The sequence below is a fragment of the Loxodonta africana genome, chromosome 3, assembly GCF_030014295.1.
Source record: "Loxodonta africana isolate mLoxAfr1 chromosome 3, mLoxAfr1.hap2, whole genome shotgun sequence".
NCBI lineage: Eukaryota > Metazoa > Chordata > Mammalia > Proboscidea > Elephantidae > Loxodonta > Loxodonta africana.
This window is the reverse complement of record NC_087344.1, coordinates 129,286,603-129,305,360: the sequence shown is the minus strand read 5'-3', so window position 1 is coordinate 129,305,360 and position 18,758 is coordinate 129,286,603. Positions and strand designations below refer to the sequence as shown.

General features: G+C 39.6%; 1 protein-coding gene across 6 annotated transcripts in view; it reads left to right on the top strand.

Annotated features, from left to right (window-relative positions):
- The window catches only part of MCOLN2 (mucolipin TRP cation channel 2), an 80,634-nt gene that overhangs the window by 18,766 nt on the left and 43,110 nt on the right, over positions 1-18,758 (top strand). For all 6 annotated transcript variants that reach the window (XM_003411116.4, XM_023549422.2, XM_023549419.2 and 3 more), the window contains exon 2: positions 11,363-11,522. In XM_003411116.4, coding sequence (XP_003411164.3) covers positions 11,363-11,522 — 160 coding nt within the window. The remainder of the gene's footprint in view (positions 1-11,362; positions 11,523-18,758) is intronic.

Here is an 18,758-nt window from a genome sequence, read left to right as displayed (position 1 = left end):
ACCCTCAGTTAAAAGAATACTCACCCTCTCTGAATGTGTATTTATTTATATCTTGTATTTATGTATATTTTATATGTACACTATAAAACAAATAAAATGAACATTTTAAGGGATGAAACAATTGAGAATATTAAAATGAATTGCTAAATGAAGTGAGTTTATAATATCATTAGCTAATTTACACTTGGGGCCAAGGTAATCATTTAACAATAGTAGATTTAACTTACATTTTAAATAATTGTTTTCCAGCTTCTTTTTTTTTCGTATCAGATTTACTTTTCATCTTTTTTTAACTCATGACCAGCAAAGTTTTTATTAGGATATTAGGAAAGTGTTAGTTCTAACATTCTCCAGATGTTAATTCCAGCTTTCATTATTTTTTAAAAATTTTTATTGTGCTTTAAGTGCAAGTTTACAAATCAAGTCAGCCTCTCACACAAAAACCCATATACACCTTGCTACACACTCCCAATTACTCTCCCCCCAATGAGACAGCCTGCTCTCTCCCTCCACTCTCTCTTTTTGTGTCCATTTCGCCAGCATCTAACCCCCTCCACCCTCTCCTCTCCCCTCCAGGCAGGAGATGCCAACATAGTCTCAAGTGTCCACCTGATCCAAGAAGCTCACTCCTCACCAGCATCCCTCTCCAACCCATTGTCCAGTCCAATCCGTGTCTGAAGAGTTGGCTTTAGGAATAGTTCCTGCCCTGGGCCAACAGAAGGTCTGGGGGCCATGACCACAGGGGTCCTTCTAGTCTCAGTCAGACCATTAAGTCTGGTCTTTTTATGAGAATTTGGGATCTGCATCCCACTGCTCTCTTGCTCCCTTAGGGGTTCTCTGTTGTGTTGCCTGTCAGGGCAGCCACCTGTTGTAGCTGGGTACTATCTAACTCCTCTGGTCTCAGGCTGATGTAGTCTCTGGTTTATGTGGCCCTTTCTGTCTCTTGGGCTCGTAATTACCTTGTGTCCTTGGTGTTCTTTATTCTCTTTTGATCCAGGTGGGTTGAGACCAATTGACGCATCTTAGATGCCACTTGCTAGCGTTTAAGACCCCAGACGCCACTATCCAAAGTGAGATGCAGAATGTTTTCTTAACAGATTTTATTATGCCAATTGACTTAGATGTCCCCTGAAACCATGGCCCCTAAGCCCCCGCCCCTGCTACACTGGACTTTGAAGCATTCAGTTTATTCAGGAAACTTCTTTGCTTTTGGTTTAGTCCAGTTGTGCTGACCTCAGCTGTATTGTGTGTTGTCTTTCCCATCACCTGAAGTAGTTCTTATCTACTATCTGATTAGTGAATATCCCTTTCCCACTCTCCCTCCTTCCCTCCTCTCATAACCATCAAAGAATATTTGTATTTGTTTTATAATTAGTCTAATTTTTCGCATGAATCTTTATGGCCCTTGCCCATTTTGTAAAGGTTGGCTTAACTAAAGCTGCATATTATACTCTTAAAAAAAAAAAAATGAGCCCACGTAAACCATAGTGGTGGGAATATGCTGAAAAACCAGCGAGGGCACCACCATGAACCCTCCTACCTTGGTACTCTTCCCAGGGTTCCTTGCACACCTAAGTGAACTACAAGCACCTGAGGTTCTGACCACGTGAAGGTGCCTTATCTGTGACATATAATAATCCATGTGTTACATCTTGGTTAATCTTAACTTCCCTCCCTCTCTTCAAGGTTAATGCAACTGGAAGCCCTAACACTTTCTTCTCCCATACCCCCTGAGTGCATACACCCCACTTTGGAGACCACTGCAGTAGAGAACAAACTCTCAGGACTCTTGGTGAATAGGGAAAGATCCCACCAGCCTAAAGGCAATAGCAGCCTGGCTGGTTAGTTTATTTGCTGAGAAGATTGTGCTCATGGGAACAAGGTACCCTCACTGACACTGGTGCCCATCCTTTTGTGGGGCAAAGGTCAAGAGCCTTGATAGGTTCTTATAGGGGTTTATGACCCCAATGAATTTAAGACCTGCTGGTTAACAAGTTTTTGTTTTCCCAAAACTTTAAGCTTCCATAGATTTTTTTAGTCATTGGTTTGATCAAGCTGGAATTGCCCTTGGTCTTATGATAGCCTTAAAATTAGCTGACGTCACACAGTCCTGATCGTCTAAAAGAGTAGGGGTTTTTTTTTTCTTTCTTTCTTTTTTTATTGTACTTTAGATGAAGGTTTACAGAACAAACTAGCTTCTCATTAAACAGTTAGTACACATATCGTTTTATGATACTGGTTTATAGCCCCCATGACATGTCAACACTCCCTTTAGTCTCATTTTGTTTCATGGGCCTGTCTAATCTTTGGCTGAAGGGTGAACCTCAGGAGTGACTTCATTACTGAGATAAAAGGATGTCTGGGGGCCATGCTCTTGGGGTTTCTCCAGCCTCTGTCAGGCTGAAAGAGTAGGTTTTTGAAATAACTCTGATGGTAGCTTCACCCCTTTCTTCTCACCACAGTACTAGTCTTGGGCTTCTTTCTAAATGTGTTTACTTTCTAGCACCTCTAGCTTTTATTTAACTCACTCTGCAGCTGACTTTCCATTCTAGTCAAGATCTTATTTGTACCCCTGCAAATTCTGTGCTTTTTTCCTTTTATATTTTGGTCTTTAACGGTACCATTTATTAAGTTTATAAAAATCTATACCATGTATTTCCCATAGTTTTGTGAAACACAAATAAGCCACAAGCATCACAAATGCTTTGATTCATTTCGTGTAATTTCAGTTGAATCCTGCCGTGCAGTTGATGGTCTGGTGTGACTTAGATCTTAATTGATTTCTGTTCATTGCCTGGTTCTATGTTGTAGTCACTTTCACTTCCTCTGAGCTGGGTTAACACAAGTTAGCAGCTGCCTGTCCTTTTTTAACCTATTGGCTGATTTTCATCCTTTGTGATGCCAGTGGCAGTATTTCTCATATTTGCTGACCTAACTCTTACTTCTGAAGTTGCAATTGCAGTTTTCAAGTCTTCTGTCCCAAACACCCAGTCCAGTGCTCAGCACTAGAGAGTGTTGGTTAGGTTAAAACTGAATAAAAGAAAGTTTTAATTGTACAACTTGCCCTGTCTCTCTTTTCTTTATTTGTTTTCCTGTCTTTCGACTGCACAGTTTGTTTGTTTGTTTTTTTTAATAGCAGTAAGATGTTTGGTTGTGTATGTGTGTGTTATATCCTTCATCTGCCAGGGAACTAGGGCCCACTAGTTTTTTTTTTTTTTCTTTTTTTATTGTACTTTAGATGAAGGTTTACAGAACAAACTAGTTTCTCATTAAACAGTTAGTACACATATTGTTTTATGACATTGGTTAACAACCCCATGACATGTCAACACTCTCCCTTCTCCACTTTGGGTTCTCTATTACCAGCTTTCCTGTCCCCTCCTGAATTCTAGTCCTTTCCCCTGGACTGGTGTGCCCCTTTAGTCTCGTTTTGTTTTATGGGCCTGTTTACTCTTTGGGCAAAGGGTGAACCTCAGGAATGACTTCATTACTGAGCTGAAAGGATGTCCAGGGGCCATACTCTCAGAGTTTCTCCAGACTCTGTCAGGCCAGCAAGTCTGGTCTGTCTTTTTGAGTTAGAATTTTGCTCTACATTTTTTTCCACCTCTGTCTGGGACCATCTATTGTGATCCCTGTCAAAGCAGTCAGTGGTGGTAACTGGGCACCATCTAGTTGTACTGGGCTCCGTCTGGTGGAGACCCTGGTGGATGTGGTCCATTAGTTCTTTGGACTAATCTTTCCCTTGTATCTTTACTTTTGTTTATTCTTCCTTGCTCCTGAAGGGGTGAGACCAGTGGAATATCCTAGATGGCCTCTCACAGGCTTTTTTTTTTTAAATAATTTTTATTGAGCTTTAAGTGAACGTTTACAAATCAAGTCAGTCTGTCACATATAAGCTTATACGCACCTTACTCCATACTTCCACTTACTCTCCCCCTAATGAGTCAGCCCTTCCAGTCTCTCCTTTCGTGACAATTTTGCCAGTTTCTAACCCTCTCTACCCTCCTATCTCCTCTCCAGACAGGAGATGCCAACACAGTCTCAAGTGTCCACCTGATACAAGTAGCTCACTCTTCATCAGCATCTCTCTCCCACCCACTGTCCAGTTCCTTCCATGTCTGATGAGTTGTCTTCGGGAATGGTTCCTGTCCTGGGCCAACAGAAGGTTTGGGGACCGTGACCACAGGGATCCTTCTAGTCTCAGTCAGACCATTAAGTCTGGTCTTTTTATGAGAATTTGGGGTCTGCATCCCACTGATCTCCTGCTCCCTCAGGGGTTCTCTGTTGTGCTACCTGTCAGGGCAGTCATCAGTTGTGGCCGGGCACCATCTAGTTCTTCTGATCTCAGGATGATGTAAGTCTCTGGTTCATGTGACCCTTTCTGTCTCTTGGGCTCATAGTTATCGTGTGACCTCGGTGTTCTTCATTCTCCTTTGATCCAGGTGGGTCGAGACCAATTGATGCATCTTAGATGGCTGCTTATTAGCATTTAAGACCCCAGATGCCACATTTCAAAGCTCTCACAGGCTTTTAAGACCCCAGATGGTACTCACCAAAGTAGGGTATAGAATATTTACACCAGAATTTTTGAGCCAAAATATCATTACCCTTTCCTTCCAACTTTAGATGGTGCTTATAAACTTAATTTGGGCTTAGGATTTAAAATAGCCCTCAACATGTTACTTTGTTATTCATATTAATTTTTTTTTTCTGTATTTCTGTCATTCCTTTTAACAGTTGATCACATTTAACTAGTACTACCCTGGAGGTGTAGTGGTTAAGTGCTACAGCTGCTAACCAAGAGGTCAGCAGTTCAAACCTGCCAGGTGTTTCTTGGAAACTCTATGGGGTAGTTCTACTCTGTCCTATAGGGTTGTTATGAGTCGGAATCAACTTGACGGCAGTGGGTTTTTTTTGATTATCACGTATTTTAGAAGGAGCCCTGGTGGCACAAAAGTTGAACTTTCAGCTACTAACCGAAAAGGTCGGCAGTTTGAACCCACCGTCTGCTCCATGGGAGAAAGACATGGCAATCTGCTTCCATAAAGATTTACAGCTTTGGAAGCTGTATGGGGCAGTACTACTCTGTCCTGTAGGGTTGCTGTGAGTGTGAATCAACTCAATGGATTTAGTTTCAGGTTTATCATATATTTTACTCATTGGTTTGTGTGTTTTGGAGGGAACAGTTTTTCACGGTAATTTTTTAATTTTTCTTTTTTGTTTTCACCATGCTAGAAGTATTGCAATTGCTCTGTTAATACTTAAGTGAAAGAACTCAGGAAAGATATAAATAACACAATGAGTGATCCTGAAGTTCATTATCTGCTGCATTTGACCCGTTTTGGTTTTGCCTGAGACTTTTTTTTTTAAGTAATTTTGTTTTGGGTAAAGTTGATATCAGTTATCATTCCTTGAGTACTTTACTGGCCATGTACTTTAGGAAACCAGCAGCTAGAAGAATTTTTTGAAGCTTCTTGAAGCAGTTGGGGCTGTATCAGGAATACTCTTCTCTCTGTTCTCAGAGCACTCAATGAATACTTCCGTTTTAGCATTTAATACGTTTTATTATACTCTCGTCTATTTATGTCTCTCGTTCTTACCACTGGACTGAGCTCCTGGAAAGCAGAAAAATGTCTCCTACAGAAGTTGGCTGACAAGGTGTTCACTAGTATTTGACCTAATACCCTATGTTCCACACCACTGCTTTCTGTGTCCTCCTGCCCCTCCATTTCTGACAAAACGACTCCGTCTATCTTCAGTACAGTCCTTCTCACACAGGAAATTGAGGAGAGGTTCTGTGACTGTATTCAGACTTCTAAGAATTCAGTACACAAGTTTTCATATGCTCTTTCCATTTTATTAAATGAAAAGCATATTCTGAGTCATCAGGATGAATACTTTAGCAACACTAATCCACTAAAGTGATGGTAAACCAACCAAACCAAACCCATTGCGATTGAGTCAATTCTGGCTCATAGAGACCCTATAGGACAGAACAGACTGCTGACCTTTTGGTTAGCAGCTAAACACTTAACCACTGGTATTTAACTTTACATTCGGTATTTCTAAACAGGTCCAAACAGGCTTTCACAGGCATGTTCTCAGGGGTCTAAATTCATGTGTTTGAGGGCATTGCTCTAAGACACAATTAGACACAGTTAAGGTATCATCTTCTTCTTGGAAATGCCTCTCTCAGGGCTCCTAGTCAAGTGTCCCCATTGCACTTATTGCACTGGGTGTCAAAGGTATGCTATGGGTTTTCCCCACTAGTCCTCTGACTTCCTGCTATCCAGAGTGAGAGTTCTGTTCCCATGACACCATTTACAATTATGGTTCCACATTCACTGAGCTATTTGCACAAATCTGTCTCCCTTCTGGACATGGAGCGTCTGAAGATTAGGGAACCTATTCAGCTTTGTGTCTCGAATGCCCAGTACTATGCTTTCTTTTGGCACAATAAGTACTCATTAAATTGGTCAGATAGAGTCATGATTTAACAATAGCATGCTATGGGCAAACAAACACATTTTTAAAGTCTTCTGGTTTGTTTTGAAATGGAGTTCATTGTGGTTATTGATTTTTCATGTCTAGAAATTTTTTGTTCTTCCCAAAGGTTTTCCTGTAGATATTTTTACCTTTCCTGTTTGTCTTTCAACCTGGTAAGCATGGATTTTTTTTCTAATCTGTGTCTAATTTTGATATATTTAGTCTGTTTCTAAGCTGGTACTCATGTTGCTTGGTTTTTCTTCTACTTGGTTATATTTATCTACTTGCCAGTGGTGTTTTTAATCTTTATTGAGGTAAAATTCACATAAAATTAACCACTAACCATTTAATAGAATTTACCTATTCTGGGTGTTTCATATGAATGGAATCGTACAATATATGGCATTTTGTGACTGGCTCCTTTCACTTAGTGTGATGTTTTTGAGATTCATCCACAACGTAACATGTGTCCATACTTCATCCCTTTTATGGTTGAATATCACTCCATTGTGTGTATTGGTTAAGTGCTATGGCTGCTAACCAAAGGGCCAGCAGTTTGAATCCACCAGGCGCTCCTCGGAAACTCTGTGGGACAGTTCTATTCTGTCCTATAGGGTCGCTATGAGTCGGAATTAACTCGATGGCACTGGGTTTGGTTTTCTTGGTTTTGTGTGTATTTGCAACATTTTATTTATCCATTCATCAGTTGATGAACATTTGAGTTGTTTCCATCTTTTGTCTATTGTGAATAGTGCTGCTTGGTCATGGCTTTTTAACATTATTTGTTAGAGGACCCCAAGGCCGAGTATGAATGTGTGGAGAAATCTGTGTGTGTGTCTGCTGGGAGGCTTAGGGCAATTTCAGTCTGAGGCCCCCTGAACCAAGCAAGCTCACAATTTGAAGTTCCTTGGCTCATCTAGGTGTGAGGCTCAAAGGGCTGGTTTATGGCCCTTATTTCTCTAAATGGTCCGTTTTAAAATCTCCTTTTCTTCTCTTTGATTTGACTACTCTGACCTTGTCGGTGGCCCTCTAAGTTTGGGGTCAGGCAGTTTTGATGCTGATTATTTTCCTGAAGGGATAGTCCTTTTGGTCCCCATCTATATGTGAGGAGGATCTCTTATCAGATTTGCCATCTTGGGTGGGCTCTGGCCTGGCTCCTTCTTCTTGAGGCCACAGTACCGAAACTCTAGTGAATTAATGGCAATTGGCTCTTTTTTCCCTAGATCCCCTCCAGAACTGGCCTGGGAGGTTTCTGCTCTCTTTTAGCTCTTCAGTCTTTTAAAAGCTCCCCCACCAAAAAAGTGTACATTTTCTCCAGAATTATTCTTTTTATTTCTTCTTTCTTTTCCAGCAGGAGAGTTCTGAATAACCTAGCCCACTAATCCTGGAAGCCGGAGGCCCAAAAATCAATTTAGGAATAGAAATAAATACCCACTGAGTATAAGCCTTAAGATAGTCATTCCTTTTTTGGGTTTCTTTTAAATATGTTAGCCAAGGTAGATAATATAGATCATGTTGTTTTTGTTAGCTATCTTTGAGTTGGTTCTGACTCATAGCGACCCTATGCACAACAGAACAAAACACTACTCGCTCTTGTGCCATCGTTACAATCATTGTTATGCTTCAGCTCATTGTTGCAGCCACTGTGTCAGTCCACCTCCTTGAGGGTCTTCCTCTTTCCCGCTGACCCTGTACTTTGCCAAGCATGATGTCCTTCTCCAAGGACTGATTCCTCCCGACAACACGTCCAAAGTATGTAAGACACAGTCTTCTAAGGAGCATTTTGGTTGTACTTCTTCCAAGACAGATTTGTTTGTTCTTTTGGCAGTCCATGGTATATTCAATATTCTTCCCCAATACCACAATTCAAAGGCATCAGTTTTTCTTTCGTCTTCATTATTCACTCTTCAGCTTTCACATGCATATGATACGACTGAAAATACCATGGCTTGGGTAAGGCACACCTTAGTCTTCAAGGTAACATCTTTGCTTTTCAAACACTTTAAAGAGGTCCTTTGCAGCAGATTTACCCAATGCAATGTGTTGTTTGATTTCCTGCTTGTTGCTTCCATGGGCGTTGATTGTGGATCCAAGTAAAATGAAATTATTGACGACTTCAATATTTTCTCCATTCATCATGATATTACTTATTGGTCCGGTTGTGAGGATTTTTGTTTTCTTTAAGTTGAGGTTGCAATCCGTACTGAAGGCTGTGGTCTTTGATCTTCATCAGTAAGTGCTTCAAGTCCTCTTCACTTTCAGCAAGCAAGGTTGTGTCATCTGCATAACACAGGTTATTAATGAGTCTTCCTCCAATCTTGATGCCCCGTTCTTCTTCATATAGTCCAGCTTCTCAGATTACTTGCTTAGCATACAGCTTGAATAGGTACGGTGAAAGAATACAACCCTGACGCACACCTTTCCTGACTTTAAACCAATCAGTATCCCCTTGTTCTGTCTGAACAACTGCCTCTTGATCTGTGTAAAGGTTCCTCATGAGCACAATTAAGTGTTCTGGAATTCCCATTCTTCGCAACGTTATCCATAATTTGTTATGATCCACACAGTTGAATGCCTTTGCATAGTCAATAAAACACAGGTAAACATTCTTCTGGTATTCTCTGCTTTCAGCCAGGATCCATCTGACATCGGCAATGATATCCCTGGTTCCACGTCCTCTTCTGAAACCAGCCTGAATTTCTGGCAGGTCCCTGTTAATATACTGCTACAGTCATTTTTGAATGATCTTCAGCAAAATTTTGCTTGTGTGTGATATTAATGATATTGTTCTATAATTTCCACATTCGGTTGGATCATCTTTCTTGGGAATAGGCATAAATATGGATCTCTTCCAGTCAGTTGGCCAGGAAGCTGTCTTCCATATTTCTTGGCATAGATGAGTGAGTGCCTCCAGCACTGCATCCGTTTGTTGAAGGCATTGGAGAAAAACAAGGCTCCAGGAATTGAAGGAATATCAATTGAGGTGTTTCAACAAACATGGATCATAAATCAGTATATTGGCCTAACTTACTGGAATTTATTCATTAAACTTGCCATCAAGACACTTCCTGTTACAAGTAACAGAAATCTAACTCAAGCTGGCTTAAGCCCCAAAGGGATTGATTGGCTCAAATCGAAAATCTTGGGATGGATAGCTTTAGGCACAGCTGGATCCAGAAACTTACTCAGTGTCATTAGGCAAAGTCTCTATCTCTTGTCTATTTTCTTCACTGTTAGCTCTACTGTCTAGTAAGCTCTGTGGAAGTGAGATGGTTTCTAGGAATTCCAGACTCACAGCCTATGCTTTATGTCTGTGATCTCCAAACTTTATTCATTGTATATCTGACAGTAAAAGTTGAGCACATATCCCCAATATGTGTATATTTATTTATATAAATTATATACTACCGCTATTCCATATGTTGTATTATTGTTGTTAGTTGCTGTCAAGTCATTTCTGACTCATGGTGACCCCATGTACAACAGAATTAATTGTTGCTCGATCCTGTGCCATTTTCATGATCATTGGTATGCTCAAGTCTATTGTGACCATTGTGTATTTCGAGTGACTTTCAATCAGGGAGCTCATCTTCCAGCACTATATCAGACAGTATTCTGTTGTGATCCATAAGGTTTTCGTTGGTAATTTTCAGATGTAGATTGCCAGGCCTTTCTTCCTAGTTTTAGTTTGGAAACTCTGCTGAAACCTGTCCACCACAGATGACCCTGCTGGTATTTAAATACCAGTGGCATAACTTCCAGCATCATAGCAACCTGCAAGCCACCACAGTACAACAAATTCAAAGCTAGATGGTTGTAATAATTATGAGTAGAGTTCAATTATTTACTTTTTAAGATAATGATATTTTCTTTACTCTCAGTGGATTTTTTTTTGCATACCCTACTTTGGGGACTACTTAGTGGAAAGACCACATCTCTTCCAGTAGTTCTAATCAAAACCTCACACCCATGTCTTATTGGTTATTTTTGGCCTAGCTTTAGTCATGTGCCCATTCCTGAGTTAAGAGCCCTTAAAACAGTAAAAGCAAAATTTTCCTAATACAATGTGACAAATATCTTACTAAATGTAAATACCAGTTACCAGTTGCCATTGAGTGAATTCCAACTCATGGCAACCTCATATCTGTCAGAGTAGAACTGTGTTCCCTAAGGATTTCAACGGGTATGACCTTTCTGAAAGTAGACCTCCAGGCCTTTCTTTTGTGACACCTCTTGAGTAGACTCGAAACTCCAGCCTTTCAATTAGTAGCTGAGCACAGTAACTGTTTGCATCACCCAGGGACTTCAAACATAAGTAGAGAGATACTATTTTAGCTTTTTGAAGCTATTTATATTTTAGAATTTTATAATCACTGATATCCAAGAAAAGGAAATATAATCCTTTTTTCAGTACAGATGGATAAAACAGAGATTCTCTACTTTCCACTTCTATAATGGTCTAATTCCATTAGTCAGTGCTAAATTTCTGTGATTTTACATCCGGACTGTCATGGAAGTGTCCCATCTAATTTTTGTTCATATGCACACACACACAGACACACACGCACTCTCTTGTCATATTCCAGTGACGGGAATGCTATATGTTAGGATATAAGAATTGATAAATCTTACAAATAAAAAACACTCTTTCTGTGATTTTTGAGAATGTCCGTTTTGAACAGGATGGGTGGATATTTAGAGATGCAGGTTATAGAGGACCCTGAATAACATTCAGATTTCTAAAGAGGAAAGCGGTTCTCTGGTTGGAGTGTTTTGTTTGTAAGACCGAGTAAGACGTGTGAATAGAAAAGTATCTTCAGGATCTTTCTGCTTGACAGGCTGTCCTGTGTATTTAAAAGTCGATCTTTTGTGGCAGAAATGCAATGGCTCATCTTGATTCTGAGGTGAAAGAAGAATGTCTGAGGGAAGATTTGAAGTTTTACTTCATGAACCCCTGTGAAAAATACCGAGCCAGACATCAGATTCCATGGAAACTGGGTTTACAGATTTTGAAGGTACTCATGGTCACTGCACAGGTAATATATTTTATCATTTCTTCATTTTTTTTCTCACTGCAAGGTGAAACTGTTTACATGTGTTCTGTCACTTGACTTTTGTTCTGAAAAGTCCACACTCAAGTTCATAAAACTGTAAAACTGTGTCGACTTTGGAGGGCAGATGGCAGGTTGAAGTTCAGAGTACCTGAGGACCTTGTTTTGGGAAAGGATCATGATGTCATCTTTCCGCAGGTTCTGTAAATGCCGGGTAAATAGTAGACCTGTATTGAGTGCGGGTTTTCTCTAGCTGATTAAGGCACATAGGCAGTCAAGGGCTGCCCAGTCCACAGTGATTATGTTCTTAAAATCTCTCATCTTTATTCAAATATGCTTTTAAAATCTGCAGTTTTGATTGTTTTACTTTTAGATTTATAAAATGTCAAATTTCACTTTTCGAGTGGCTAAGTGCTGTAAGTAAATACTAATCCAAGGGTATATCAGGAGGGCATAAAGGCTACAGCTTGATCTTTTGTTTAGTTCATATTGTTGATCTTTATCACCAGCACCACATCCTCAGAAAATATTATGGTCTAGCCAGTGGGGTTAAGATGTGTTTGCTGTCAATTCCTTTTTTAAAAATAAATCGTGTGTAGTTACCTGACTTCTCAGGATGTGGTTTTCCTTCTTGCTGTCTACATCACTAATTCCACTTTTAATCATGTATTTCCAGGAACTGATAATTCACTTTTTGTATGGGTGCCTCCTCTCTTCCCTAGTAGAATTGGGGAGCATTAAACTTTTATTTCGCTGTAGAATCATTCTCTCCTAACCTGGGGTCTTTGCACATTCCTTTATAATACTTCACTTTGTCTTCTCCAGACACCCTTTGGAATTTTCTTTTCAGCTCTTTTATTTCATCATTTCTTCCATTCACTTTAGCTACTCTGTATTCAAGAGCAAGTTTCAGAGTCTCTTCTGGCATCCATTTTGGTGGTTTTCTTTCTTTCCTGTTTTTTTTTTAATGACCTTTTGCTTTCTTCATATACGATGTCCTTGATGTCATCCTACAACTTGTCTTCAGTCATTAGTGTTCAGTGCATCAAATCAGTCCTTGAGATGGTCTCTAAATTCAGATGGGATATACTCAAGGTCATGCTTTGACTTTCAAGGACTTGTTTTAATTTTCTCCAGCTTCACCTTGAACTTGCATATGAGCTATTGATGATCTGTTCGGCAGTCAGCCCTGACCTTGTTCTGACTGATGTTATTGAGATTCTCCATCGTCTCTTTCCACAGATGTAGTCAGTTTGATTCCTGGGTATTCCATTCTGTAAGGTACATGTGTAGAGTTGCCATTTGGTTGTTGAAAAAGGTATTTCCAGAGAATAGGTCATTGGTCTTGCAAAATTCTATCAAGAGATCTCCAGTGTTGTTTCTGTCACGAAGGCCATATTTTTCGACTACTGACCCTTCTTCTTTGTTTCCAACTTTTGCATTTCGATCAACAGTAATTATCAATACATCTTGATTGCATGTTTGAACAACTTCAGGCTGTAGGAGTTGGTAAAAATCTTCAATTTCCTCATTTTTGGCATTAGAGGTGGGCACATAAACTTGAATAAGAATTATATTAACTGATCTTCCTTGTAAGCCTATGATTATTATCCTATCACTGACAGCGTCATACTTCAGGATAGATCTTGAAATGTTCTTGCTGACAATGACCGCTACGCTGTTCCTCTTCAATTTGTCATTCCCGGCATAGTAGACCATATGATTGTCTGACTCAAAATGACCAATACTAGTCCATCTCAGTTCACTTATGCCTAGAATGTCTATCTTCAAGCATTCCATTTCATTTTTGACAACTTCCTATTCTCCTAGATTCATACTTCACACTTTCCATGTCCATCCATCAATTATTAATGGATATTTGCAGCTGTTTTTTTTCTTTTCAAGTAGTGCCACATCAGCAAATGAAGGTCCCGAAAGCTTTACTCTGCCTACGTTATTAAGATCAACTTTACTTTGAGGAGACTCCTCTTCCCCAGTCATATTTTGAGTGCCTTCTAACATGAGGGACTCATTGTCAGGCACTGTATCAGACAGTGTTTCCCTGCTGTTGATAAGGTTTTCACTGGCCAGTTTTTTTAGAATTAGGTCACCTTAGTCTGGAAGCTCAGCTGAAATGTCCACCATGGGTAACCCTGCAAGTATTTAAAATACTGGTGGCATAGCTTCCAGCATCACAGCAACAGAAGAGCCACCTCTGTACAACAAACTGACAGATGAGTGGGGGAAAAAGTTCAAGCCTTGAGTTGCAATATTAAAAGATTCTATGGGCAAAATATTGAACAACACAGGAAATATCAAAAGAAGATGGAAGAAATACAGAGTCGCTGTACCAAGAAGAATAAGTTGACATTCAATCATTTTAGGAGGTAGCATATGATCAAGAACCGACAGTATTGAAGGACAAAGTCCAAGCTGCACTGAAGGCATTGGTGAAAAACAAGGCTCCAGGAATAGATGGAATATCAATTGAGTTATTTCATCAAACAGATGCTATATTGGAAGTGTTCTCTCATCTTTGCGAAGAAATTTGAAAGACAGCTATGTGGCCAGCCAACTAGAAGAGATTCATATTTGTGCTTATGCCAAAGGTGGTCAAACAGAATGTAGAAATTATCAAATATATATTTCATTAATATCATATGCAAGTAAAATTTTGCTAAGCTAATTCAAAAACAATTGCAGCAGCACATCAACAGGGAACTGCCAGAAATTCAAGTTGGATTCAGAAAAGGACGCAGAATGAGGGATAACATTGCTGAATTCAGATGGATCTTGAATGAAAGCGGAGAATACCAGAAAGATGTTTACCTGTGTTTTATTGACTATACAAAGGCATTCGACTGTGTGAATCATAATAGATTATGGATAATATTGCCAAGAATGGGAATTCCAGAACACTTAATTGTACTCATGCTGAACCTGTACGTAGATCAGGCGGCAGTCATTTGAACAGAGTGAGGGGACACTTCATGGTTTAAAATCAAGAAAGGTGTGCATCAGGGTTGTAGCCTTTCATCATACTTATTCAACCTGTATGCTGAGCAAATAATCCAAGAAACTACACTATATGAAGAAGAACACGGCATCAGAATTGGAGGAGGACTCATTAACAACCTGTGATATGCAGATGACACAACCTTGCCTGGTGAAAGCAAAGACAACTTAAAGCACTTACTGATGAAGACAAGAGACTACAGCCTTCAGTATGGATTACACCTCAACATAAAGAAAGCAAAATCCTCACAACTGGACCAGTAAACAATATCACGATAAATAGAGAAAATATAAAGTTGTCAAGGATTTCATTTTACTTGGATCCCATGGAAGCAGCAGTCAAGAAATCAAATGACGTATTACATTGGGTAAATCTGCTGCAAAAAACCTCTTTAAAGTGTTTAAAAGCAAAGATGTCACTGTGAGGACTGAGGTGCACCTGACCCAGGCCATGGTATTTTCAGTTACCGTATATGCATGCAAAAACTGGAAAATGAATAAGGAAGACTGAAGAAGATTTGATGCATTTGAATTATGGCATTGGCAAAAAATACTAGATATACCACTGGCTGCCAGAAGAGCGAGCAAACCTGTTTTGGAAGAAGTATCACCAGAATGCTTCTTAGAAGGGAGGATGGAGAGACTTCATCTCATGTAGTTTGGACATGTTATCAGGAGGGACCAGTCCTTGCAGAAAGTTATGATTGGTGAAGTAGAGGATCAGCAACAAAGAGAAAACTCTCAGTGAGATGGATTGACACCGTGCCTGCAGCAGTGGGCTCAAACATAGCAATGATTGTGAGGATGGTGCAGGCCTGGGCAATATTTCATTCTGTTGTACACAGGGTCACTATGAGTTGGAACTGGCTCGATGACACCTAACAATAACAACAAGGATCATCCTAATCAGTTAAGCCACTTGAGCAATTTCTAATTTGTATAGATTTCTTGAATACCTTTCCCTTTCTTCAAATCCCACTTTCTCCTCCTCCCCCTTTTCTGTCTCTTTTAGTATTCCATCCTCAAGTCTAAAGGGATGATTTCCTTTTTACTCAGGATTGATGAGAAGGAAATTTTTATGTAAACACTTTCTGTCTGCATTCTCTAGTAATTTATAATCTTGAGGGAGGTGCCTATGTCTATGTTCTTTCACTAGTTCTACTCTTTCCCTCCCAGATTCTTGCACATAATCAGAATGGTATCTTGTTTTACCTGGTACTGAATATTTTCTCCTACACTGATTTCATAATTAAGTTTTAAGTTCACAATTTTTGGCAGACTATACTTAATGAGTAATTATTTTTCTGTCTTACCCTCAGCAAATTAGGTCTAGCCAGTGGGGTTAAGATGCAGTTTGTTGTCAACTCCTTTTTAAAAATAAAATCATTTGGCCAATACCATTATCTCCTTATTTTTACTCTGCAGGAAGGGTTTGGTTCTGCCATAGCAAGGAGACTTCATGGTTTCCTCCCCCCGGTTTGTCTCCCCTACTAAGAGATGCTTTGAAAATCCCAACCCTTACCTCTTTCTGCCCTTATCTGATGCTGGGTCACACATGTGGATCATGGCTTGTACTAGAAGAAATAGGAAGCTGGAATTTTTTTTGTCCCTGATACCAGATAAGGATGGTCCCAAACAGATACTACAACTCCTCAGTCTCTCATTCCCAAAGTTGAGCTGGTAATTTTTTAGTTTAAAAGAGGTGGTGGCTTAAAACATCAGCAAATTTTTTGCCACTTTCTTGATAAATCTGCCCACTCCCATTCAGATTTTTTGTGGTTCTTTAGCTTAAATACAAGCGAGGGAGGAATTGGGTCTAATATCCTTGCTTGTTGAGTTAAGTTGGCAGCATTTCCGTTAGAGAACAGGTTCTAGGTCCAGGTCCAGGTCCTGGCTTGCATACCATCTAGCTGTTTAAACTTGAGACAGTTACTCGACCTCAGTTTACAAATATAGAAAATGGGATTACATCCATCAATTGATTTAGCAGTCGACTCCAACATTGTGATGGACACTTGTCCAGTTCCCAATATATAGATGTAGATAGAAAAAAAAGGAAAAAAAAAAAAATGTCTGTCCTTGTGGAGCTCAGTATATTATCCACTTCAGAGGGCGTTGGGGTATTAAATGAAAAATAATAATTATAAACTTTTTAGCACTGTGCCTAGTACTTAATCGTAAGGGTTGTTACCCATGTTATAGCATGTAGTGTTGATCATGCCCACCATCATAACCTGCCTTGGCACAGAATAAGCCCTCAGCAAAATTTGGCTAAAGAACTTATTTCGTGTGTGTATATGTGTGTGTGTGTACACCAATTTTTTTATGTGTCAGTATTTTTAATAAAACTTTGAAATATTTTTGGGCATATTGGTTCCCTGATTTACTTTCAAAAAGGACCATGACCTGCAGGCACCACTGATAGACATCACATGCTTTGAAGAAACTTTAGCCTTCTTTTGCTTGATTTTCAGCACAGGTTGGATGATGTAGGGCCTTTATTGGGTGTTTTCCTTCAAATAGCTGTGTTTTAACAATGCTTGATCCTTTGACTTAGAATTTGAGGAACGTGACTTGGTGAGGTTTAAATGCTAAAGCATGGCATCTGTGTACATTCATTCTCAAAACAATAGTTGCCTTTCACATTTCTGGAAAGCCAGCACTTAAATTCTTTTCTATAAGAATAGTTCTGGAGATAAATGTTTCTGCAGAAGGGAATTGTTTGTATAGCATAATAAAGAGAACTTCGGAGTTAGACTTGACTTCTGGTCTAGTTTGGTGACTTGGGGCAATTTGTTGTTGTTGTTAGGCGCTACCGAGTTGGATCCAACTCGTAGTGACCCCATGTACAACAGAACGAAATGCTGCCCAGTCCTGCACTATCCTCACAATCACTGCTGTGTTTGAGCCTGTTGTGGCAGCCACTGTGTCAATCTATCTCTTTGAGGGTCTTCCTCTTTTTCACTAACCCACTGCTTTACCAAGGGTGATGTCCTTCTCTAGGGACTGGTCCCTCCTAATAACATGTCCAAAGTAAGAAGAAGTCTCACGATCCTCACTTCTAAGGAACATTCTGGCCATACTTCCTCCAAGGCAGATTAGTTTGTTCAGAAGAAGGCAGTCCATTCAATATTCTTCGCCAACACTGTAATTCAAAGTCATCAATTCTTCTTCGGTCTTGCTTATTCATTGTCCAGCTTTCACATGCATATGAGACGTTTGAAAATAGCATGGCTTGGGTCAAGTGACATCTTTGCTTTTTAACACTTTAAAGAGGTCTTTTGTAGCAGATTTGCCCAATGCAATATGTCATTTGATTTCTTCACTGCTGCTTCCATGGGCGTTGATTGTGGATCCAAGTAAAATTAAATCCTTGACAACTTCAGTATTTTCCCCATTTATCATGATGTTGCTTATTTGTCCAGTTGTGGGATTTTTGTTTTCTTTATGTTGAGGTGTACTCCATACTGAAGGCTGTCATCTTTACTCTTCATCAGTAGGTGCTTCAAGTTTTCTTCACTTTCGGCAAGCATGTGTCATCTGCATATCTCAGGTTGTTAATAAGTCTTCCTCCAATCCTGATGCCACATTCTTCTTCATACAGTCCAGCTTCTCAAATTATTTGTTCAGCGTACAGATTGAATAAGTATGGTGAAAGGATACAACTCTCATGCACACCTTTTCTGATTTAAGCCACACAGTCTCCCCTCATTCTCTTTGAACGACTGCGTCTTGGTCTACGTGTAGGTTCCTCATGAGTACAATTAAGTGTTCTGGAATTCCCATTTCTTCGCAATGTTATCCATACTCTGTTATGATCCACACAGTCAAATGCCTTTGCGTAGTCAATAAAACACAAGTAAACATCTTTCTGGCATTTTCTGCTTTCAGCTGAGATCCAGCTGACATCAGCAGTGATGTCCCTTGTTCTATGTCCTCTTCTGAATCTGGCTTGAATTTCTGACAGTTCCCTGTCGATGTACTGCTACAACCATTTTTGAGTTTTCTTCAAAAATTTAATGAGCCTAAATCTCAGTTTCTACATTTGTAAGATAGAGGTAACAGTAGTAACATTTTCATAGAGTTGAAGTGGTAAATGAGATAATGCATGTAATGCAGTTAGTACAGTGTCTGGTGTATAATAATTGTTGAATAATGGCAGCTATTCTTTTTATTATTAAACCTTTCTTTAAAAAGTCAGGCAAA